This window comes from Gopherus evgoodei, chromosome 3, assembly GCF_007399415.2.
Source record: "Gopherus evgoodei ecotype Sinaloan lineage chromosome 3, rGopEvg1_v1.p, whole genome shotgun sequence".
Taxonomy (NCBI): Eukaryota; Metazoa; Chordata; order Testudines; family Testudinidae; genus Gopherus; species Gopherus evgoodei.
In genome coordinates, this window is record NC_044324.1 from 203,428,949 (window position 1) to 203,454,635 (window position 25,687).

The following is a 25,687-nucleotide window of genomic DNA, read 5'->3' on the forward strand; positions in this document are numbered from 1 at the left end:
AAGGCTATGAAGTCGGAGAGGGCAGAATCATTCAACACACACAAATAAAAAGCCCCTCGATCTCACAGATGGACCCCATCAGTTCATCTTACTGCCTAAAAAGTTCATGCACTTAATAATTTATTTGTGTTCTGGATACTGTTTCCCAGCTGAATATTAACAGCTTTGAACTGAAGCGTGCTTTTAGCATGGTATGAATGGAAGCCATAGAAGGGCAGCACTAGGTCTCCTCTGAGGTTAAAATTATACTTATGTTTCTTACATAATGGTCATTTTCCATCTCCATTTATTTTCTTTCATTAAACATTCCCTTTAATCAGGATATCAGTTTCAGTGTTCTGATTCAGCTTGTTAACCAGTGACAAACTCATAAACCAAAGTTGAGCCCCAATTATGAAACACAGACGTGTTCAACAGATAAAACAAACACAAAGACTTGATTCTGCAACCAAAACCCACACTGATTCTGGGGAAAGGCCTTTGCAAGGATTGCAGGGATGAGGCAAAGTATCGTCAGCCTGAATTTTGACAGGAAAGGAGAGGCATTTGACCATTTAATACCCTATCTGTCCAGCAGGATCAGAGCACATGCAGGGAAGGAGGGAAAGATGCCTGCTTGTGATTAGGCAATGGGAAGACATGGGCCAAGCAGCCCTAAGAACATGATTTACTTTACTAACTAGGTGAAGACCAGTGCTTAATTTGTGCCAAGGCTTGCCGGGACTGAACCCAGCATCTCCAGGCTTGGTAGTTTATGCCCCTGGCACCTCTGGGCTTGCTGCATCAGTTATGAATGTAAAAATATTGCTTGAGTCCCGGCATCTAATTACTTGAGCCCCGGCACCTCTTTCATTACAAATTAAGCACTGGTGAAGACATTGTGAGCATTTAGGGAAAATGCAGGATGCAGAAGGGGCTCTACAAAACATGCTATCCAGGGGGAATAATCTAGCCAGGGTAAAAAACTGTTTGGTGCTTAAGATTTTCAATCCAAACAACCAAAGAGATGATGAGAAAGAAAATCTATTTTATTCACACTACAGGGCCTGACCCTGCAGTCCTTACTCACATAAATCTCTGAAAAAATTCAATAGCAAAACTGGATAAGTGAGGGCAACAGGATCAGGTCCACACTGCATGTCCTAAAGTAGTCCTGTAGTTCTAAGAAATACCTAAGTGTTGAAGTATTCCATTTTACTATTATCAAATTGCTAGCAGCTAAACCTGTAACTTTTGCCAAGACAACTCAGATTCAGTGGGGAAAAAATTATATCTAGCTATATTTATATAAATATTTAAAAAAAAATTAAAGGAATGTCTCCTCCAAATGGGAACAATTTCATTCTCCATTTCCAACAAACTGTACTTAACATTAAAAGAGAACTGATAAAACATATTTAATTACTCAAGGTTAGACTTCTAATTCCTCAATTCACTAAAGGAAACTTGGCAAGAAGATGCATCATTTTGCTGCTTTCGACTAGAGCATCTGAGGGAGAAGAGCCACTGAGGCAGCTAATACACAAAACATGATCAAAAGTGATTAACAACAGCTTCATATGCAAATTGCATTAATGAAGGAGTGCAAAGTCATCATGTAAATTAAATATGTCAAATCTCCTGGTGAACTTTCCATCTTGAGAAGAAAAAACACTGCTTTAATTTTTTTACATCATCAGTTTTCCAAGATTGAAAATCTAAGAATCTTAGTGCTATAAAACAATTTTCACCTTTTTTTTCTCCTTCAGCAGCCTGACAGGCTGGCCTGATGTGTGTCGAATGCACATGTTAATAGGCCAATCAAAAATGCAAAACAATTCGCAATTACTGCAAGGACCTAATGGTCATTAGAATTTACAACTAGGTAATGAACTAAAGTCTGCCCACACCATGCATATTCATAAAGCAATTTAGCCTTTGAAGATTAAAGAAGTGCTTAAAATTCAAATGAGCTTTAGCAAATTATCAGTAAGATTCATCCAAAAAGCAAAAGGGTTTTTCTTCCTATGATTTCCTTTTTTAAAAAAAATGCAAAATTGTTATATCTTCCAGACTGAGCTTAAACTAAACACAGGGCTCCAAGTCAAGCCAAAGGGGCTAGAGACAAACAGAGGCAGAAAACACTGTTATGGACTTTGTTCATAAAACTAAGCCCTTAAGAGCCAAACCTGTCTCTAAACATGGTAATTTATCAAAAGCACCACAGACTTGCTCATAGGCAGTATTGTGTGCTGCTCTCAAAAAGCAGATTAACAAGATTTCTGCCACTCTCCAAAAAAGACTTTTACCCTCAAGTCACATCTTCCATGTAAACATCAAATGTATTATCAAAACATTATTTTCATCAAAATGCAGTGGTATTAATTTTAAAAAGTTTGTGCATTTAAAAGAAGGCGAAGAAAAATATCATGTGTAATGAAGGCACTTGGTTCATTTCAGATGTGTGAAAATCCAGTCAATTTTGCACTTACAGTCAGAATGGATCATACAGATGTCAGCTGACAGTCAAAAAGTTTGTTCTGCTGTTAGCCAACATTGTGGGAACTGAGATTATCATGCATCAGACTTCAAAAATGCAAAAAAATCGTCTGTTAGGGCCCAATTCTGAAAACACTTAATCTGAAGAGTAGCGTTTACTGTCATGAGTAGCCCCATAGAAGTCAATGGGACTGCGCACAGCAGTAAATGCTACTAACAGTTGTAAGTGTAATTTACAGGATCGAGCCTTTAATTCTCCACTTACGCTTAAAAAGCACCACATATAATTTAAAGTGCTCCACTGTTTTAAGGAAAAAGTTTCATGAATGAAGCAGGGATCGTGTCTTTTGCCGTCAAGGTGAACTGATTTTGAAGGATTATAGAACATTCAAATAATTTATATTCTCACCCTTCTACTCCACAGACTATTTTCTATAGCTAATCTTACCTGCCTTGAACCAAAAAGATATGCACAATTTTTCCTGTTCCCTTGCTTCTCTCTTCCACGTGTCCTGTTCACTAACTCTTTACATTTTAACGTTTATTAGAAAGAATAGAATTCAGTACTGAAAGCTGCATCAACAAACATCTGTATCAGCCACAGGTCTCCAGTTTTGACCAATTCTCTTTGATAGTAACATTACTTTACATGAGCAGAGTTCAATGAGGGTTGATATGAGATATGACAGCATAAATCAGAATTAGATTAAAAACAAAAGTTTAGAAACTAAGGCTCTGTTGCCAAGCAAATAGCTTCTGAAGGCCAAATATCTCAAACTTCCTTCAAGTCTGTTTCCCTATTCGATTTTTTCTCTCTTTCTCTGCTTTTAGAGCTGCTACAGTACGCAAGAGTAAAAACACATATAAGGGCTCTAAATTTTCCTAAAAATAAAGCAATTAACTTATTGCCACAATTCAAAATGCAATCGTGACAGACTACCCGGAACAGAAAGCAGAAGTCGTGATCCCTGACCCTCGACCAACACAAAAGAGGCAGCACTAGCACAATACCTGCTGTCAGCAACTGAATTATTTTTATACAGGAATTTTTATCTCTATTGTACAAACAAGTATGTGTCTGTGCTGACTTGTTAAGCAATCCACTTGTATGTAGAATAAGACTTTTTTTCCTGCTACCAGTCACACTGCTCTAAGATCAGAAGAAATACATACTCTTTGAAGCTCCTCAAATGTTTTAGTTAAAAGGACAGCAGTTGTTTTCAAAGATCCAAGACTATCTTTATCAGAATTTAATTTTTCCTTATTGATTTCTTCCTAACGTAACACAAATTTAACAGAGGACAATATATAGTTTTTTACAAAATATTACGGCCTTTAAAGAATTCCATAGGAGGTAACATTCTTTTTTTCTTTTTTTTAATACAAACAACTATTTTGCAGAGAATGAGGATGTGACATTATTGTGTTTCCTTTGAACAAAACAATTTTTTTAATAATATTACTGATAAATAAATGGTCTAAAGCCATTGATTACACCGAAGCAGTAAATGTATCATACATGTTATGTGAACTGGCTTTAGTGCAATCCTTATCTGATCATTATTTTTTCTCCAAGAAGAAATAAACTCAATGGCCAATACCTAACAAAACCAACATGGCAGTGTCTGATACACCAGCTGAGATGTTGATAGTTTAGCCAGGTAACATTTTATTTGATGGCAAATTAATTGCTATAATTTTTGCTGGTGTTTTCTGGGGCGGGAGAGGGTGGTTAAGTTTGGGGGGAGTTGTTTTTTTGGGGAGGGGAGGGGTGTTCCTTGCATTTTGTATTTTATTGCCTACTACATCAACTGAGCAAATGATTAACATGAAATTAGAAATAAGAAATTGTATCCTCATGGGTAATGTGCTATTAATTGAGTTTATTAAAAGAAATGAGACTAAGATATATACGTATAGATATAGATACACACACACACAGGGCCAATGTTCTTCAGGTCCCTGTTATTTAACAATAATTCCATTCTTTATGTGTTTAGAGGTTTTTAATCAGAAAAGTGGTTTAGATACAGCTAAGATTAAATTGTAGGTGAGATTGTCCAGCATTTATGCTGAGAACAAGGAAGATGCAAACAAAAACTCATTGTTTTTGACTGGACAAATCTCCCCAGGTAACCCTTCATCAATGTACATGTTCAGTATTCCAGAATGAATTTAATGACTTAAGCTGATTCAGACCTAAGTAACACACTAACAACGCCTACTTGTAAAGGCACAGTTTAGCAGTGAAGTTGCTTCCCTCCCCACAACAGTTATTTCACAGAAAGATTAAGCTTGATCATTTCCTTGATGTTCATGTAGTTATTACTGTTTGTGTGTGTGTGTCTATCACACTAACCTTGATATTTTATATGTTTATTAAAACATAAAAACCTGATCGCAGGCTGGTTTATATGCACCCATCCAATATGGATAGGTGTTGTTTTACAGCAACCTGTTCAAGTAAAACTTCCAATAGAATTGCATCAGACAAGCTCACATGGGTCTCCAGAGGAAGCAGAGAAAAGAAACACTTCTGTGCACTATCTGCAAACCTAGAATTCAACAGCTTTTTGGCAGCCAATTTGTTTCAAGTGTTTTGTTTCAGGAAACATGTATTTTTCTTTGTATGTTTCATAGATTTACAACTGGTTCTGACAGCTGTTGATTCTGTTAAATGAACACATTATTAAAAAATCCTCTAACATCCCCAAACTAAAAAATATACATTTTAATGACATTTAAATTGTGAACTTGTAAGAATGTGCAAATGAAACCTGTGTGAATACTAACCCAGTTACTATGGATTTAAAGCCCGGCTTTATTTTTACAGTACAGGGCAAAGGAGACTGCAACTGACTACATATGTTGATTATATTTCCTTTGTTTCAATCAAGTATAGATAGAGACATTTAAAACAGGAAAGCAAAATCAACAATCTCAAGAAGTAAAAATAAATGAGTGCTAATACTTTGAAAAAGAAAATATTCCAATTATTGATGTATTTCCAAGTAATTCCATTGTATGTCATATACGCAATCTTCGTGTATTTTGGGGGCAGAGGGTTTGGAGAGGGTTGGGAGGGTGAAGGAGAAAATCAGTTACATGAAATGAGGCGGGAAAGAAGTGGATGTTTTCATTTTGCCTTAGATCAAAGGAAAACAAGAATGGATTCTGTGGCATATTGAACATTTTTCCACCGCTGTCATTCACACTAGGCCATCTAAGTTTTATAAAATTCCCCGGACTAGCTGCATATTAAGCTTGCTGTGTACAGCTTTATTATAGTGTGGTAGTATGGGAACATTAATATTCCTGTGTTGCCTCTGACAGGACATTTACATGCGCCCATCTGAGCTCACACCTGAGAGCTGCTCCAAGGTATAGTAACTGTGCTCCTATTGTAAAAGCAAATGAAGAACACAAATTCCCTGCTGGGAGCAGAGCTGCCCTCACCACACCCCACACCTCAAACCTTTCCCTTGCCAACTTAACTCAATGCCATCTCAGAATGACGAATGAGCTGAGGCACTGGCACCAAGTTACTAACCCTCTAAGAACAGTAAAAGCCTCTCTGAAATATTTTTAAAATGCACAGTGAGTGCCACTGGCCAGTAAAGGTTGGGAAACGAACTCCAGTGAACCCAGTACAGAATACATTGCATACTAACACTGATTGAAAATACAGGATGATGTTTATAAGGCTTCAGAATGGGTTGGCATAAAGCAGACTGGCTTTAATAACGAAGGAACTTTTAATTTCAGATTTGCCTTTGGTCTCTGTATGTTAAAAGCTGAAGTCTTAGGCCCTGCTCCTCCATGTGTAGCTTTATGCATGTGAGTCCATACTTCAATCAGATGACTCACCGTGCATAAAATTAACACCAATACTTGCAGAATCGAAACTTAAAGGCCAAGTTACATTTAGTAGGAATTCATTTTGTGATGGAAAACAATTCTGGCAGCAACAATATGGTTTGTGGATAAATTGATTAGCCTATTGTTTTTAAAACAATGTAGTAAATCACAACGATAAATTTACTGAAATGGACCACAATGGGCCCAAATCTGCTCCCAGTCAGGTCCAATGTCTGTGTATATTCAGATTAAATATGCTTATTTCCCCTGCGGGGAAAAGCACTGAATTTTATGACCATGTTACAAATAACAATACGGGTCTCAATCTATTAAATTATATGATCTGGACATATTTTATGAACTTCAGCAATACCCCTCAAATTGACACACACAATAAAAACCTCCTAGATGGAAGACTGTATTGAAAATGTGCACCAAGTTAAAAAATAAAAATCCCAACACTGCTGGCATAGCCATGACCCAAATGAAATCTGAACAAGCAGAAAGGTACTAAAGATCCTTAGTGATTAGATCCCATGCTAAAAAGTGGCAATGTGCCAAGCAATGTCCAGCTTGATGTTAAATGCCTTTTATTGCACAAAACTGGTTCTACTGCATATAAAAGCAGGCTAGAGATTGGGGTGAATTTTGTCAAAAATTTTCTTTATATAATAAATGGTGCAAGCAGACAAACAAATGGAGATTGAATTCCCACTGCCTGACAGTCTCTCAAGTCTCCTTAATTGTCTTTATTACTTGAATTGAATAAGAAGGGAATTCAAGTTCTCAGGGCTGCATGTACAGAAGTGTGTAATGCTAAAAGATTTCCTTCTCTTTTAAATTTACATTTCAAAATTATGGAAATCTTTAGGAGAGAATCTACTTCTCGCCTGTTATCTAATGTTAAGGTCTTTTACTTATCACTTTCTCCCCCTCACCACCCAGCTCCCATATTTCAGTCTTTATTGTTCAGTCTGGCTACATAGGACGTACATTTATTAAGTATGTTATTTTCAAAGCTTGTAGTGTTTAATGTTAATCTGCATCTTTTTCATATCTATGCTAAATTTAATGCTGTGGCTCTTCAACCACAAATATTTTTTATCCAGCTGTATTTCGGTCCATGGTGAGCTTCACAATTAAATGTTACATAGAAGAAAGAATGCAAAATTTCTGGTCCTCTAAAAGATACGATTTGCAGGAGACAAGAATGGGGCAATTTAAGGAATTATAACACTTTTGATGCCTCCCTGGAATAATCATGCTGAATCAGAAGGAAACTTTCAACACTCTGCTTCTGTTCTTGAAATGAACACATATTTGTGTTTCCAATAAAAGGCTATTTTTACATTAACTATCCGTAACAGCAGAGAATGAAAAACTAACTCAATCTCCACCTCATACAAGGGATGATCTTGATATCACATGGATGCTTCTTCAAAACTGTTATTTATAAAAAGGCAACAAGGAAAATGCACAAACAGTTGAATCTTTTATGTGTCACTGAAAGAGCAACATTTGAACAACTTTTGGATCCCCTACGTTTTTAACATTTTTTTCTCTCCTAGAAGTAAATTTCTCAGCCATACAGGCCACTGTGTTTAATTAAGCTTTCAAAAGTCCTCTGACAATGCCAACAATTGAAAGACACTTCTGTAGCTCAATCATGCAATCATTGTGACAGTTCTATTTACAATTTGTCTTAAAGAGACTTTCTCTGACATTGTACTTTGACAAAACATCCAAGCTGCCAGTTCACAACCTTTCTCTGTCTTATTTACAAATACAGCTTGTATGCAGGACTGAGAATCTCATGATCATGAGTCTTTGGATAGTGCCCTCACAAATTTTCCATCTTGTAACTATTTTGTCCGGCCCATTAATATCTGCTATGAAGCTTCGTATTGAACAATCGTAGTTAGTATTTTAGCCATTTTCATGAATGTAAGCTTTGTCTGACTCATTGTTTAGATGCAATGCTAACTATTCAGTTGATCAGTCAATGATTTTCATCCAGAACAAAATAAAATAATACAGAAATGCAATTTACTCATCACAGAATTACAACAGTAATTGCTAATAGTGTACCAAGAGAATTTCTGTGGCATATAGACAAGTGAAAGAAATTCTATTCTGAGAATACGAATTGTTAAATGTACTTGGTCCATCAGTTAGTATAACACTAGGTTCATTTTCCATTTGATTATTCAATGGAAAGGTATTTCTTACATTTGTTTTCCTTATGTTGGATTTATATCTAACTGGCGATTGGAGAAAACAGATGCAGGCACTCAAAGTGAACCTCCTCCTCTCTCTCCATTTGCACATACAATATATAAAGCTGTACAATCGTAATTATAAATGAGACTATATGTAACATTCCAATGAGACAAATATGAAGTGTAGTAGTAGTTAAAATGCCTTTCCCCCCCCAAAAAAATATTTCATTAATCTACACAACTTTATATATTCAACAAGCATCAAAACCTAACACCAATGGACTATAAATATTTCTTTTCCCTTTTCAATAAGTGAACAGCAGTTTTACATTCACTGATATCTTGGTACTTCAGTTAATATTTTCCTCCACTGTAAAATAAGAGACTGGATAACTAAACCCCTGCCGCAGCACTCACTGCAAATCACAGACTGCTGGTATCTGGTGGTGAGTGTTTGACATACATATTGATGAAAGCTGCCTCATTGGATCCACACAACATATCCTATTAATTTTCATTAAATTTATGACATTTCTGCCATAGCACTGGATTGTCACTCAAAATTTTATATCAAGTCTAAGAGAGAGAGACACACACACATACACAGAACAGCTGTGTATGGAAGTGTGTATTTATATTTTATGTACATGCATGCATATTGTAGATGTACACATGTACTCTTGTAAGCATTCCTTTATCTGGAAAATGGTTAGGGTGAAGAGAGGGCTAGAGACAGTTAAAGTATACATCATTTCACTGTACATCTGAGTGACTGCCTTCCTTGTATTTGGGTGCCCTGATCCCTAAGCATTATTTATCTTAGGAAGATGGTCTTTTATTATAATGCACCAAATTATTGACTGCAGAATGACACACAAAGCAGGTTCTATAAATATATCTAACTTAGAACACTACAGTAACCTCTTTCTGAAGAATATTTAATTGGCTGCATTTTTACATTGTTATTAAATATATTTTCTGGACATTTATCATGAAGAATTGGTTCATTCAGACCTGTACATTTGTCCCTATTTTTTAAATTACATATTCCCATATCTTTTGCATTCTTATGATTATTGTTTCCTTTCTACTCTTGCAAAGGAACGCAGATATAAAATACTGGAATTAATAACTGCCATTCTGAGATTCACTTCAGGGACCCCCAAAATACGTGAACTCCACAACTTATTGAATAACCCTGACTGTTAATTTCACTGCCGGACACTGGGAATTCAATGATGTGATAATTCCAGCTATTGACATATTACTCTGTGATATGACAAAACTGTCTCTTGCTTAACTAATTCCAGTGTAGAAACATTATATTAAACAAAAATTAAAGGAACAGTGTAAGAGCTTATAATTATCTGCGCATGAAAGCTTTACCTCACCTGAGTCACATCACTTGTGCACCCACTGGAAAGCTTGTATATATTTTTCCTCTGAAAACAATTAGAAGCTGGTCTTACATTCCTTGCATACCCAAAACTCCCATTGATTCCTGCTGGAGCTTTGAATGTGCAAGAAATATAGACAGTATTGGACTTCTAGCATGTGTCAGTTTTAAACATAATTGCACAGAAATCTCTCTGCACAGGAGACATGAAAATAACTGGAGCTGGGTCTTGCAGACCTCACTTACAAGAATAATCTTTACTTCTGTGAGTAGTCCTATTGACTTTCATGGAATTACTTTTCTGAGTAAAGAATATCTGCATAAGTATGGATTATGTGCATGTGAAAGGGTTTGCAGGATCAGGTCCCTAGTTTTTTTTATGTCTGTTGCATATTGTACAAACCCTGAATTCAGTCCTTAGCTTACTGAACCATTTAGGAGAACAAGGGACAGTTAAAAACATATTATTCTTCTAATTAGCAACACCATTACATCCTTCAGGGCCAAATTCTGTCCACTTAACTCATGCTAGGAGTCTAATTAATGGTAACCACCCTACTTATATGAGTAAAGCAGGCAGACTTTGGCTCATATGGCTCAACAACTGTAATAGTAGAATTCTAAACTAAAGCAAAGAATTCCAAACTCCTCAGTGTGGTTGTATCTTAGACTGAATGGCCTATTTGAGACCACGGCAAGAAGTGTGGTTTTAATTCTTGCTTGACAGATACTGTGTTTTGTCTTTTAAACAGAGCAGTTCAATATGTAAATACGATGTTACATCACACAAATGTTACTCCATATTTGGTGATTTAGCATGGCTTCAGATCTCTGAAGACTACAAATCCCTTCCGCTAGGCTCTTGCTTCATTAATCATGCCCTACACTTCTGTTTATTTTCCTTCAAATCACAGACAGCACATGGAAATGGTCACTGCCATATAGTATTCTGGAAAAAAAACTCTTTAACCTACATGTCACAGAAGTTGAATGTGCTGGAAAATTTAAGCCATCTTTCAAAATGCAGCTTGCCAGTAACTTGACTGTGTGTGTGTGTGTGTGTGTGTGTGTGTGTGTGTGTGTGTGTGTGTGTGTGTGTGTGTGTGTGTGTGTGTGTGTGTGTGTCTCTCTCTCTCTCTCTCTCTCTCTCTCTATATATATATATGTGTGTGTGTGCTATTACTGCAAAGCTTTCAAAAAACATAAATGCCACATTTGATTTTAATGATTGGTTGGAGGAAAAAAATATCACATTGAATCCCGCAGTGCCTACTGACCTATTATGGTTGAACTGTGTGGCCATGGTAAGTCAAAGACAAGATCCAGTATATCATGTGATTACATACAGTATTTTTGCTAATACTAAACTACCCTTTAGGCTATTAAAATAGAGGTATAAGTGATGTCTTATCCTAACTGATGTTTCCATAAAATTGGATCAGGCATTGGTTGATTTTAATATGCTACATATTTATAATTATGTTTTAAGCATAATTTAACGTGATTTTCAATACCAAGCAATGGGTGGTGTTCATATTTGCTATAAGGATTTTAGAAACTAACTATGCCTTGTTAACCTTCCAGTATTTCTCTGATTTTCTTTTTCATATTAAGTTCAATTATTTTAACCTCAGCCACTGAGACATTCACATGTTTAGGGTCTTTCCAATTAAAAATGTATCACAGGAAATGATAATATTTACTTTTTTAAATTACATTTTTATATTGTTTGTTGTGCAAAACAGAATTCGGTCTTGGTCACTTGTACGGGTGACATGTGGTTGTGTAAACCGCAAACAAAATCAAGATACATCTGTCAAAACCACATCAGAGACAAGAGGGAGCACAGAGAAGCATTTATCATTTGGCTGAGGAGGCAGGCTGCAGACAGCGGCCTTTCCTGTCAAACCAACCTTTTGAAATTTCCAACATGCCCTTAAACTTTTCAAATAAGCATGTCTGTGCGCTTCAGCAACTGCCCTCTCTACTCTGGCCTGGCCAGTCGAAAATGGCATCTTAAAGTCAAGGTCGGTGGTGTCACTTTGCCATGGGGCTGTGTTTAATTACAGTCCATACGCTGACAGCCAATATGGATCCAAGGCTAGCTGGTGCTCAGTTAACTCTTTCACTCCTGAGTTAACAAAAGACTGTAAAGCTAGTTCCTGTATAACGCAGCAGGATGTACAATATACATATATGGAATTAAGATAGGCAACACACTAGGAGACAGCTTCTATACTATATACAATTAAGAAAACAGAATCCCAGCAAACCCTGTTGAAAATACACACTAGCGTTGCATGGACCTGTTGATGCTAACACTACTCAGCCACTTGGAAATATTTTTTGTGTACTTAATATGAACTGAGATGCAGGGTATTTAACATGTTGGCTGTCATGGTGAATAGAATGGAAAAACAGACACAGCACTTCACAACTGTGAGCATTATTACTACAGTTCGACTGAACATGGAAATAAACTTGTAAATGATTCTCCTTGCTTCAATTTACCTGCTATATGTTCCTGTTTAGGGCAGATTCCTCGAGATGACGTTGATAAACAATCGTCATCCTCTGGTGTGACCTGGATGCCAACCTCCACAGGATTGGATGCTTTTTTCAGCTCACTTGGTGAGGGTGAAGGTGGCTTATCCACAGCCTTCTCTAAGCAGAGACTGCCATTGCATTGTTTCCGTTTGTGCTCAATAAAAATAAGAATGTCCCCCAACGGGAAGTTCATCTGACACTGGCCACAAGTAAGGAGGTCATGATCCCCTTCTGGAGCTCCCAACGTGCCATGCTCTGGTTCATCATCAGTAAGAATGGCTTCAAGAGGTTCAGCTGCAGTTTAAGAAACAAAAGGAGAATCATTAGAGCTCTGGTGAAAAGAAGGGGAAGGCGGGGAGAGAGAAAATCATGTTGTTGAACCCCCTGTTCATGGATGCCATCCCGTGTTTGGAATAATTATAGGATGAAAAAATTAAACCTGCACTACATGAACAGATAGCACGTTATCAGTCCAGCAAGAAGCAAATGTAGTTATCAGTGTTGATAGGGAATATATTTTGAGAAAGCAGCCGTAATATGTATAACTGTCGGAATGGAACCTGCAATCTTATCTATATTCCTGGATTTAGACAAAGTTCTAATTTGAAGGAACATTTTAATAGTAAAAATTAAAATAACAGCTGTGAAAAAAATTATTGTGAGACAATTGTGGTATCATGAAGAGAAGCCAATACTGTTCTTTGTTGCCAGAGGTTTTATTTATGTTTATTTATGACTGAAGCTTTACGTGTGTGTATGTGTGTGTGTGCGTGTGTGCACGCACGCGCACATGTGTAATATATGATGTGGTCATGGAATAGCTATATATCAATGAGCAAATCATATGTTTTGAAATGTTGAACTGTGAGTTAGGGGTGTGTGTGTGTGTGTGTGTGTGTGTGTGTGTGTGTGTGTGCATGCAAATATATGAACATACACATTAAAAGCCACATCGGTCATGCGTGCACACACACCCACACAGAGGCTACATAGCCTGTACTATGTGTGTATGTACGTGTGATTATATATGTAGGTTATATATTCTGTTTAAAAATTGAAAACGTGAACTAATCATGGGGAAAAAGACAGAATTAATAAATAAGGAAGCTAATTAGCTGGACTTTTCCGATACCTCCCAGAAATTAAAGAAGTATCAAACTCACTGGCAATTCCACTTAGACACATTAACTAAACAGGATACTTTTGCATAATTAAGAAAATAAGCCAATTGGGTGTTTTTGTTTTGCTTTTTTCATTCTGAAGAAAGGAATGACTAAATTATTCTAAATATGTTCGCAATTGTGGTCTTCATCATATATAAATCAGTATGGTCAACTGAATGCCACATTTCATAATAACGGTGAAAAGACCTTTCTTTAAACTTGAAATACCTTGCCTAATGTTGTCAAAGTTGACTAATTTTCTGAATGAGCTCCAAAAAGCTTCATTATGAGACTATTTCTACACACATAGTCGTCAGTGGATTGTATAACAAGGCAGACATGCCTTTCTTTTCTGTTTGCTTTTTTTCACTTTGTACTGAAATATCTTGTACTGAAATATACTGGCAATATGTATGCAGTATTCATCACTATAACCTTGCAAGAAAAAAAAACTGTTGGTATTTCTCTCCTTATGCAACATAATACATATACTAACAACAACAACAACAACCACCAAAATGAGCTGACACTACAAAACATAAAATGCCGCAAAATGCTGCCAGTTAATCAAAGTGAGACCCAATACAACTCTTAAACAGTTAATCAGTCTGACCTTCTTTAGCAAGCTGCCAATTTCACATTTAATGAACTTAAAGCCACAGAGAATCAAAAAATAGATTTTAATTTGACTGCAGAATATTGGAACAGATTTTGATAAAGTGCAAAAATCCACTGAACTCAGGTTAAATTTATTTCAACCCTACCTAGGCTGAATATTGAGGAGGAAGATCTGGAGTAGCTCCCAGTTGTGCTGTGTAAAATAATACTGAAAGAGCACCTTACCGTACCTTAGCTCCAAGTAGGACACACTGATACATTCCATAATTTCTTGCCTCTAGTGCTACTCCTAATTTAACATAAGGTCAACTACAGGAATATGAAGGTTATATTCATATTAATAAAAACAATATCTTAATCATTTGGATTTTCTTCTAAACTTACTGACCAAAAGATAATACACAACATGCATTTACACTTTTATTGAATAGAAAAAGAAACAGGAATGTTTCTGAAATGTCTATGTCATTTTCTCAAGTAACAAACTTTGCATTTGCACAAAGTGAGTAACTGAATATGGAAGTCATTCCATCAGCTCCTTTCTACAAAAAAAGGTATTTTTGTGTTAAGCAATAACTGTAACATTTAGTTTACTAACTCAAAGTAGCAAAATATTTTTAAAAATTGATATTCTCCTTGTAACTGTTTTGACTGGAACTTTGCACAATAATTACTCAATTATAATATTTATTCCTTGGCCTGATTTTTTTCTGAAATTGTCAATATTACTCAGCAATGAAAGAGAATATTGTGCTCAGATACCAGACAGTTAAAAGTAATGCTAAACAAAAATAGATTTTGCTAAAGACTGTCCTGACTGGGCTGATTTACAATCAAAACCAGGAAATGAAGTGGTAATTCAGAGGTTGCTGATTACACCTCCACATTTCACCTAATTAATTTTATAGGAGGCAAAGTTCTCGAAAATAACAAGATCAAATGTACAGATATAAAACCTGTAACCTCAACATTTTCTACGCTCTTAAGGTAAATTATTGCTAATTAACAAGAATTATATACTAATGTATGAAATACCTCTGGCACCGTGTTCATTACAAAACATTTGGCTCCTGATGCTCTGAGAGATAGAAAAATGTGTTTTTATTATTTCTGCTGGTTTAAAAAAAAAACCTTGCCACTGATTTTCAATATACATCTTTTTAATTTTTGGGCAATCAAAAGCTCCTTTCTGGATATCTAATCAGTCGTCTATATTTTTAATGGAAATCGCCCTTCCATAAACATGTATTTCTACAAAAACAAGGAGGAGTCTGGTGGCACCTTAAAGACTAAGATTTATTTGGGTATAAGCTTTTGTGGGTAAAAAACCCACTTCTTCAGATGCATGTATTTATAGCCTCTCTCTCCCCCTTCCTCCATTTCCCACCAATATCCACCAAAATAACACCATCTTCTATATCAAGTTAAATGGATTTTTGTCTCAAAAAAAGTGTGAAGGATGCAATGGAAGAAAAAGCACCAGTTCGGGAGAGAAAAGTATCAGTATGGATTCAGCAAGACAGAGACGTCTAAATACCCCAGCAGCAGACAGGGCTGTGTCCAGCTGAGAAGACAAAAAAGAAAATCAGGGGAGAAAGAGAGTAATTGTCTAGTCCAAGTTTGCCTTCAAGTGTGGGATTGTTTTACAGTCTAAGGGAACAAATGATGGCTAATAATGTGGGCTAGTGGCTGGTGTTTTAAAACAGCCAGAGAGCGGGAGCACGGTGAGGGAAGGAAGGAAAGAAAAAGAGGGGAGAGCGAACTTGGAAAGGACTGAGCAGGCGGCACAATGGGAGCAGCGTGGATCGGAAGCCTAGTGCAAACACGTGCAAGCCAGCAAGGTGCCTTCTCCCCTTTCGGCTGAGGCCGAGCTCAGCTGGGCTCCCGCTTCTCCACCCCAACCCCTCTGCTCACGAGGATTGTCTTTGCCTCGGATGGACCCGTAGCCAGAGTTTAAATGATCCGATCCCCTTTAATGGGGGGGGGAACAAAAGCAGATATGTCCAGTAAACAAAACAAACACAAAGTCACCGAGAAGGTGCCACTCGGCTCCCTCAGAGCCCCTGGGCTTCCTCTTCGAAATTGTGGTTCAAGTTGTTTTTTTTTGGGGGGGTGGGGGGCGTTTGCTTTCCATGTGCCACAGCATCGTGCAAAGCTAAGACTAGACGGAAGGGATCCCAGCCAGCCCCGCGCCGCCTGGAAAGGCTCCCAAGCCCCTCTGTGACCCCCACGGTTTGATCGGCCGTCGGGTGAGTGGGGGGAAATGAAGGGCCAACTTGCTAGTCCTCGCGATCCTCAGAAATCGTTTGCTGCTCTGAACGGACGGGGACGGCGTTAAAACAAACATTACAGGGAGAAACTGGGTCTTTTCTCCAGTGTGGGGTCTGTGGGCTGCGTTCCTGTTTCCTTACCAACCATAAAACAAGCAAAATTAAGAACAAAGAAAGGGGGAGGGGGAAGAAAGAAAGGGGAAAAGGGGGGGGAGAAAGAAAGAAAGAAAACCCGCCCTCCCTCCTTCCTAAACGAAAATGCCGAGAATTAAAGACGTGGTGAAACTGATCAGGTTCAAGTTCGTTGGGCTTTTTTGATCTTGTTCTGCCTCCTAGCGACTGAAACTCACATGCAAACCTTCCTCAACCAGCTTTTTAAATCCAACTCCCACACATCTCGCCCCCCCGCCCCCAAGCCCTCCAGATCTCACAGGGAGAAATATACCAAATGGCAATTACAGTGCCAGCAAAAAATAATAATAATTTAAATATGTATCTGTATATTACATACGGAATTGCCAAGTCAGGGGGAACCCAGCACGGCTGGGGAAGGATTTGGGGATGTAAATCTAATCTTTCAATTACTCTGTGACAAGTGAGCGAACACGGGTGCACACAAACCCTAAGGATGAATGCACTCTGGTATATGTTTTTTTAAAGTAACATAGGTTACTACTGTCGGCACCAGTTTCTGCAGCTCGCGGAAAACTGGGGCGGAGGGGGGTGGGTTCCTGCAACATGTTCTGGAAGAGATAGCACCTCCAGAAATATGGCAGTTATGTTGCAATACATAAACGTTTGGCATTTCAAAAAGTCCTTAGAACTGGTAGCAAATGACTCAAACAATAAGGAGTGGAGGGAAGAGAACCGTAAGGTGTCTTACTTTAAGGAAAACTTTGCGAATGCCAATGTTTTGGCTTCCCCTGCCTTTACGGGAGCTGTTTTAGCCAAAGCGTTAACATTCTCCAGCGGACTATGTGCAAATCTTGTTCCAAATATCTATGCATCTGAGTGGGGAAATTGCATTGAAAACTTTTACAGGGAGAGAGAGGGGAGAGAGGGAGAGGTTGATTGCAGACAGCGAAATTGCACTGAAGCAGACGGTCCCTGAGAGGGGAGGAAAACACATGGAATACTGGGGGAAATAAAATACAAACGTGCATCTTTTTGCTTTCCCACCGCCCAAAAAATAAAATATTTTCTCTTTTCTTCCCTCCCACCCGCTCCCTTTTGTTGTGTATGCAGCGATCTTGCTTACCTTGCATCCAGCTTGTGTTTTGTTGCGGGAGGGGGGTGAGTAGAAGAGGGGGAGGATTTTTGTGACCAATAGTATTTTTTTTAATGTCCCCGGGAGTGTATTTTTTTTAAGTTTGATCGTGACAGTGACGATAGTTGGTTGGGTTTGGGGTTTTGTTTGTCTCTGTGTGTGTGTGTATGTGTGTGTGCTTTGCTTGGGTTTGCTCTTGTCTCTGCTTGTTGGCAGGAGGCTCCCCGCACACGCGGTGCTTGTAAACATTCAGACACGAGATTTTTCCCAATCAAAATCCACTTCCACTTTTTTTGAAAATCTTCCAAAAAATAGTAAGCGAGAGAGGAGGGAATTCCTCTCGCTCGCTCGCTCTCCTCCGTGCAGCCGAGCCAAGCAGCCCAAGTTTGCAGGCAGGAGTTGGGGGGAGAGGGAGGAGTGGGGGGAAGACTGGCATGAGTCGGTTGGCTGGGGGAAGGTCCGATTGTGGCGGAGCACCGGGGAAAGCCAACGATGGCTCCGGACAACACAAGCAACCGCTGCTGCCCCTTTCGCCCTTTCGCCGCGGAGGGAAAAGAGGCGCGGGAGAGAGCGGGACAAACACCCGGCGTCTGGGAGCGGAAACAAAAGGGGGGGGGGCATTGCCCTGCCCCCCCCCCGTACGCAACAAGGCTTCGCTGGGGAGAGATGGGGATCTGGCTAAAACCACTCGCCCCCAGATTTTTCTTCTCACTCCACTTGACTATAATCTCTTGTCTCTCTGTGCGTCCAATGTCCAGTCTGTCTCTCCTGCGGGGATTTCTTTGCCCCCCCCCCGCAAGAACACATTCTGCACCTCGCTGCAAACTGGGAGTGTTGCTGTTTTCCCAAGTCAGAATGGCACAATTAAAAAAAATAAAATCAAAGCGGGGGGGGGTTGAAAAAAGAAAAGAAGGAAGAGAGAGCGAGAGTGAGTGAGAAGCGGGCATGCTCCAGGAGCAAAGAAAAGAAAAGTGATCGAGCTCATTTAATTAGAGAGAGACGGAGAGGGGGGGAAATTCCGAGCCAAGGTTTAGTGCATTTCCACCCCTCTCGCCCGCTTTCTCCGCTTCTCCGAAATAAAATAACCCGCGCGAAGGAGGCATGAAATAAATGCACGTTGCTGTTTGGGTTACTTACGCGAAAATTCCCGCTTGCTTAAGTGCTGGGGTTTGCCTTGCTTGCGGCGAGACATGGTGGGTTGGTGGCTGCGGTGGCTTGTGAGCCGCTCGGTTCACATCGGGAGAGCCGGGTGAGAAAGCAGGGAGACTCCAGAGAAAATATCTTCATCAATGTCTTTTGACATCCAAAATAAATTAGAAATAATACAAAGATGGCGCAGGGAAGATGAATTGTGGGATAGCAGTCATGGCTTTTTTTTTTTTTTTTTTTTTGTGCAAGAAAAAAAGAGAGAGAGGGAGAGAGAGAGAGAGGAGAGAGAGAGATGAAAAAAATGGCAAAAGCCCCCCTGAGCTGCAAGTTCAAGTGCGGACGTGACGTCCCTGCGAACTTGAACGTCAGGAGCCTGGATGGACAGAGACATACAAAACATGGGCAGGGCAAGCCGGAGAGAGGGGGAGGAGGGAAGAGGAAGGCAACACCAATGGACACTCATCAGGGGCTGGACATGAAAAAGAGACCAGGACAAGCCAATGGACAGTGATCGCAGGGGGGAGCGGGGAGGAGGGGAGAGGGAGGGGGGAGCACTAGACACCAGGCGCACGCTGCTTCGCGGAGTAGGGGGGTTGGGGCGGAGGGGAAAGGAGCCGGGCACGCCGTGCAGAAGTGGCCGCAGAGGAGTAAGTGCAGAAGGCAAACGCACGAGTGGCCAGGAGGGGAGAGGGAATAATAAATAAATAAATACAAACAGCCGCGCGCACACACACACACACACACACGCTGAAAAAAGCGGAGAGGATCGCCCAAGTGAAATGCGATGGGATGCTCCCAGGACGGGGAGGCCAGGCAGGTATCTGGGAGCCCACCCAACAGGCAAAGCCAGGGAATTAAAAACTTTACATTGCATTGCCCCGAGACGCAGTGACAGTCCCTGGCAGGCAGCACAAAGGCCGAGAATGGGCAAGGGGGTCGCAGGAGAAAAGTTCTGCACTTGGAGCAGCGAGGGGAGAGGCGGCCAGGAGCAGCCTCCTTCCTTTCAGCTTGGAGAGGGGAGCACGGAGAAGAGTTTCATAGTCCAGGAGAAAAGAGGCGGAGGGTGAGGAGCTGCAGGAGCAGAGAAGGCAAAAGGGAGGCGGTGGCACTTCATACCTCCCCCCGTCCAATCACTAAAAAAATGAAAGTAGCCCAGGCAGCCTGCAAAGCCAAGCCGGGCTCTGAGCTGTAACGAGCAGGGACTGGGTCTGATAAAACTAAAGAAACGGGAGCGCAGGAAGCAATGCGCGGGGCACAAAACCCCAGCCACGCTGCTGACAAGAAGCAGGGCGACCCAAGCCGAGCAAATGGTCAGAGGGGCGCAGAGAAGCAGCGGGAGTTGGGACTGAGGATGCGGCAGCCTGAGCAGCGTGGGTTGTAACTTACCGGGGACACACACACATTCCCCCAGGGCGGGCTCGGGGCGGGTTGCAAAAAGGAGAGGAGGAAGAGAGCGTTTGTGGCAATTCTTCCGCAGAACGGATATAAAGCGTGTGCAGCGGCGAGCCCGAGCGCTGAGCGCGCGCCCCAGCAGCCTCCCGCCAGGAGAACACAGAGAGAGGGACAGAGAGAAAGGTGCAAAGGAGGGAAGAAGTGGATCTAGCGCAGGAAGGGGAAAGAAGAAGCTTGCTGTGACTGTAAGAAATATTTTAACACGCAAAACTGTAATAATGACGTTACCCAGGGAGGGGGGGGAGGAAATCTTTCAGTTTGTTCACAGAACCCAGCAGGGAATGCAAGTGGTCGGAGCTGTCGCTGAATTCTCAGCCGCTTCCGATCGGACGGCTCCTTTTGTGTGCATGTAAATGTGTGATCAGTGCACGCGCTGGGTTATAAACGCCCTTTGGGGAGAGTCTGTGGATAAATTAGAGGAGACCTGTTGGAAACGAGACCCTGTCTCTTTAATGGAGAAACACACAAACACACACACGCTGCTGTTGTCACAGGTCTGTTTAAGTCTGGTGTGGGATACTTTCAGTTTCACGTCAATGGTACAGCAATAGGACCCGCTACACTCTGAAGTTTATTCTCAAACATCCCTTAAAGCCTCAACTTCCTCCAGCATCGCTGCTGCGTCCCCCGGCTGTCTAGCCCAGGCGAGGAGTGAGGGAAAGTGAGGCAGGTAGGAAGTGTGTGCCAGGCGGCTTCAAGGGGACTGATCAAGAGCTGCAGGTGAATCCATCTGACTACTTAGCGGTGATCTCTCTCCTGTCATGAAGCGCAATAGCTTCCCCCTCAAGCACTAGATCTGTTTTATTAATACACTTTCCCCATCATTGTGTTCCTCAGCCTAGAGGTGTCGGTTATGCACGTTAACCTGCTTTTGTTTTTTTAAACACACACACACACACACACACACACACACACACACACACACACACACACTCTCTTTACCACAGTTTTATGGTCCAACTTCATTTTATAACTGTCCACAGCGAGAGAGATTCAACTGCTAATCCTGCTTTCACACTCTTGCTTTTCCCCGTAAAGTTTTAACCCTATTTAAATGAGTGTGTTCCTACAACGCGCAGTGGAGTGAGTGCTTCTGAACGGGAAAAGGAGAGGCTGATGCTCGCCACTATGAGGGTGTGTCGCTCCCCCCCGCCCCGTCCCCGTGTAAAAACTAAAATGAATCCCCAAAGCCTGTGAAGACGCGGGATTCATTTGCAGTAAGGCTCTGTAACCACGTACCTGACACGATTTCCTCTTTTTCATGGGCTCTTCAGAGCAGGTCAGCATCTGTCTTACGCCACGGGTTTTGTCTGGCTCTTATTTAAACAGACTCCTCCGAGCTATTTTTTTTTCCTTAGGAGGCAGAAAGTAAACACGTATTCTGTATGAGGATTTTTTAAAATAAAAATAATTTCAGGTGATAATAGCAAACTGCCTCATTCTTTGGGTATCACACTGCATTACAGGTACCTCTGTATCTAAACATACGTTCCTTTACAGAACGTATATAAATAGGCGGGTGTGTACTTGTGGCTACATATGTAATTTGATTTATATATAATAGCGCGTATAAAGCTTTTCAAGGTGGCTGCAGTGTAAAAAGTAATGACTTTATTACCCCTGAAAGGTTCTGTGGTTCATACTTAACAGTCTTCTGAATTACAATTCATTACGCAGTTGTGCGCTCTCTGAAGCCAACCTAACATCCGAATACCTATCTGTGGTTATTGCCAATAAATAACCGGCAACATTTTATTGATTTTTCTTTTTAAAATCATAGGGAATTAAGCACTTAGTTACATCTAGATCTGTTTTATTATTGCACTAGGCTTTAGATTCCAGAGGTGACTTCCTAAACCACATCTTAAAGCATACATTAAAAAGCCAATTTTACAGATGCTTTTGTGAGTGGCAGCTAGACGGTTTCCACCATTAGCATATACTTGATTCCAGCATCATAAAATCCTAGAGTTAAATGGAAAGTCTTTCACCTAAAACAATATTTCATCTTGTCTGGATTATAATTAATATAGGCATTTTATCACAATTGCGCTTCTCTCCCTCTCTTTTCTCCCAATCACTTCGCATTGCCATGTGATTTCAACAAGGTAAACTCAAGAAAGAAAAGGAGCCAGGAGACTTTTTTTAATATTATATCACCGCAGATTAACGATGCAGGCGGATTTTGGGGGATAGGAGGAGTGAAAGCGGTAGCTTAACTAGAACACGTGGGTACAACATAAGTATTACAATCCTTGATGTGAGGCTTGATGGGTAATAAATTATGACAATGTTAAAAATATTTTCTGGCAGTCCAGTTAACTGCGTTTGGGGTTGCAAAGCCTTTACTGATTCCATTTATGCCTAGTAATTATGGTCCATGGGCTCTCCCTAAACCCTTTGGTGTAATGTGTGTAAACTCTTAGCTAATAGACCTTTTTTGAACGCAAGGACTTTTCTCAGCACTTCCTGCAATATATATTCTGTCTGTGATGGCTGTATTTAATGGCCAAGTCCTGGTTTATGCTTTATAATGTGTTGACAAGTTTTCTAACAGACTTTCTGAAATAACGCACATATATTCAGGTCGGTTAGAAACTCCACAGTATTTTTAGAGTCGAGTAGATCTATATCCTAATGCACTGAGAGAGAGTGTAAATCATAGAGGATTTCATAGCCCTTTCAGTAGTTTTCTGTATGAAGTATGAGCAGCGTGGCCTCCAGACGTAACCTTTTAGAAAAAAAGACAGTGCTTTTATTTTATGGTGTAAAGTGCTTTTAGCTTCAGGGCTCTGAACGTGAATGTGGTCAACAAACAGCTCCAGCAAGGGATCTTAATACAGCCACAGCTCTAGTGCTGGGGAATTGTCTGGTGATTGGGATTCAGGCTGGAAAGGGTTAAAGGTCCATCTCGATGGAAATGACCAGATTAAAATACACTAGGCACTGTCTGCCTTTAGAGCCAGCACCTTTATTGACTTAAAATACATAAATAAACACATATAATCTGTTCCTGCCTATTGAATCTGGAGACCAGACTTTTCTGGTATCTGTAATCCCTTTTCAAAGGTGCATCGCCACCATCTACATGTGACCTACTTACTCTGTGATCTGTACCTGGTCCTGAGACACTATTAAAAATCCAAGAACAAAACGATCCCGGCCCCCCATTCCACCACAACAAAATCCAATGCCACAATCACTTAAGGGACTCACACTTAAACCCTACAAAAGCAAAGCTGTTCACAATCAAGAGTTTAAATGCCAAATGGACACAGGGGATCTAACCTCAAATATAGTGTCTAACCCTATTTTAGGTGGGTTTGCCTCTGATAAAGGCCTGAGGATCTCTCCAGAGGGGAGGGGGGAAGTGTCTTTGGTAATGCTGTGTAGTTGTCATGCCAATGAAGTTTCATTGAATGGAACTGAAACACTGAAATCCCACCCTTAATTCACCCCACTGACTGTGCCCATGTTTCTGCAGCAAATGGTAGTAAGGTCACCCACATACCCCAAAAGCACAGAAGCCTGGGCCAGGACATGAAAGGCAGTTTTACTCAGATGGTCCTGGTTCCTGCAAGATGCTGAGCACTCTGGCTGCAATGCTTCAAACCATCTCAATGCATGCTTAACTTTAGAGAGAAAAGGTGAGTGAGATAATATCTTGTATTGGACCAATGTCTGTTGCTGAGCAAGAGAAGCTGGTCCAATAAAAGATATCACCTCACCTACCTTGTTCCTCTAATATCCTGGGACCCACAGAACTACAACTATACTACTTAACTTTAAGCAGGTAATAGTCCCATGGTGGTTAGGTTAACTTCATTGTGACTGTCCATGTGATTAAGGAAGATAAGCGTGTGCTTAAATGCTTTGCAGGATCAGGCCACCCCGCAGAACTGAGCCCATACATTTACTCATCTTTGTCTATTTAGGGACTCATTTTAGGACTTCCAATGAAGTCAGTGGAAAAACCTCCCTTAAACAAAACCATGCCCTATTTTAATTAATGGTAGGGGGTATATAATGTGTTTGTTTTATGATATACATTAGAAAGGAGATGGGAGCAAAGACATTGTACCCTATCTATAGCTCCTTTGCACCCTGCGCGATGTTATTATTATGTGCAATATCTAATCAGCATTTTGAAAGTGCCTATCACCATAGCATCTGGGTACTTTTAAAGCATTTTAGCCTTTTTTGCACCTATTGTTAAGACAATAATGAGCCAATTAACAAATGAAGCAAGTGAACATGGTACTTTACAACTGTTAAAAATGCTAAGGCGATCGTTGCATTAGAAATACTGAGAGATTAGAGAGGGGCAAAAACCAAAAACCAGGCAGTAAGACCCCTTCTCCTTTTTGTTTTATGTTATAATTTTGTATAATGTTGTAATCCAGGGCTAATCAAGAAAGGGAGCATCATCTGTGAAGCAGTGGAGAGGGTACTGTCACTGGAAGTCAGGAATTCTGACTTCTGTTGCTGGTTCTGCTGCTGACTTGCTGTCCAGTCTCAGTTGGGGTCTCTGGGTGCTATAATTAATAATAATGCTTATTTTACAAAATACTTATTAAATAAATAGTACTTATTTTCACTATTAAAACACACACACATGCACACCCCTTCTTTTAAGAACTTAGTCTATAGTTCTGATTTCCCAACTTCTTGCCTACAGGCACAAGGCTCTCATGCGCACCGCACTCTGCCCAGATGGTACACGTTGCAGGATCAGGGCCTAGCGATGGGAAGGAATACAGTACAGTTAATAAACCATGGTCTTAATCCTGCTTTCTTTGTACCCATTAACTGAATGGGAGACTGGGATGCACAGTGAGTGCAGCAGCAGCAGACCCCAAAAGTCCTGTGCAAATGTAATTGTTTTTTGGTTTCACCTGAATGACTACAATCTATACAGGGTATGAGTCACTTCTGCTGACATCGTATTACGTCATTAGGATCAAACACAATGTCAAGGGAGCTATTACAAAATGGCACCAAGCTCTCCTTGCGTTCAGCAGGAGTTTTGCTTACACTTTGTAAGCAAAACCCATTATATAACAGGATAGGGTAAAAGCTATTTGCCTGGGCCTTGTTGATCTGCGGGTGAATCAGGCCAGCTGGAACACTTATAGTACAAAACTAAGTCTCAGAGAAGTCAATAGAATTGTACATTCTAGAATTATTATTAATACCCTCCTTCCACAGTAAGAAACACTGATACATTGTTTTACAATAAAATTACAATGTTATCTCTGGATCCTGCAAAA

At 40.2% G+C, this 25,687-nt stretch overlaps 1 protein-coding gene and 1 long non-coding RNA gene across 6 annotated transcripts in view; both read right to left on the reverse strand.

Annotated features, from left to right (window-relative positions):
* Nucleotides 1-21,763, reverse strand: part of BCL11A (BAF chromatin remodeling complex subunit BCL11A) — a 101,393-nt gene extending 79,630 nt beyond the window's left edge. For 4 of the 5 annotated variants that reach the window (XM_030557836.1, XM_030557834.1, XM_030557837.1 and 1 more), the window contains exons 1-2: nucleotides 18,954-19,023; nucleotides 12,463-12,792 (exon numbers count right to left, since the gene is read on the reverse strand). In XM_030557836.1, coding sequence (XP_030413696.1) covers nucleotides 12,463-12,792; nucleotides 18,954-19,008 — 385 coding nt within the window. In that variant the 5' untranslated portion in view covers nucleotides 19,009-19,023. Of the gene's footprint in view, nucleotides 1-12,462; nucleotides 12,793-18,953 lie in introns of all 5 variants that reach the window. The other variant, XM_030557833.1, reaches the window with a different exon arrangement.
* A 2,407-nt stretch (nucleotides 21,764-24,170) lies between these two features.
* LOC115649162 overlaps nucleotides 24,171-25,687 on the reverse strand; it is a 42,795-nt gene continuing 41,278 nt past the window's right edge. The window contains exon 3 of the long non-coding RNA XR_003999776.1: nucleotides 24,171-24,952. This is a non-coding gene — a long non-coding RNA (uncharacterized LOC115649162). The remainder of the gene's footprint in view (nucleotides 24,953-25,687) is intronic.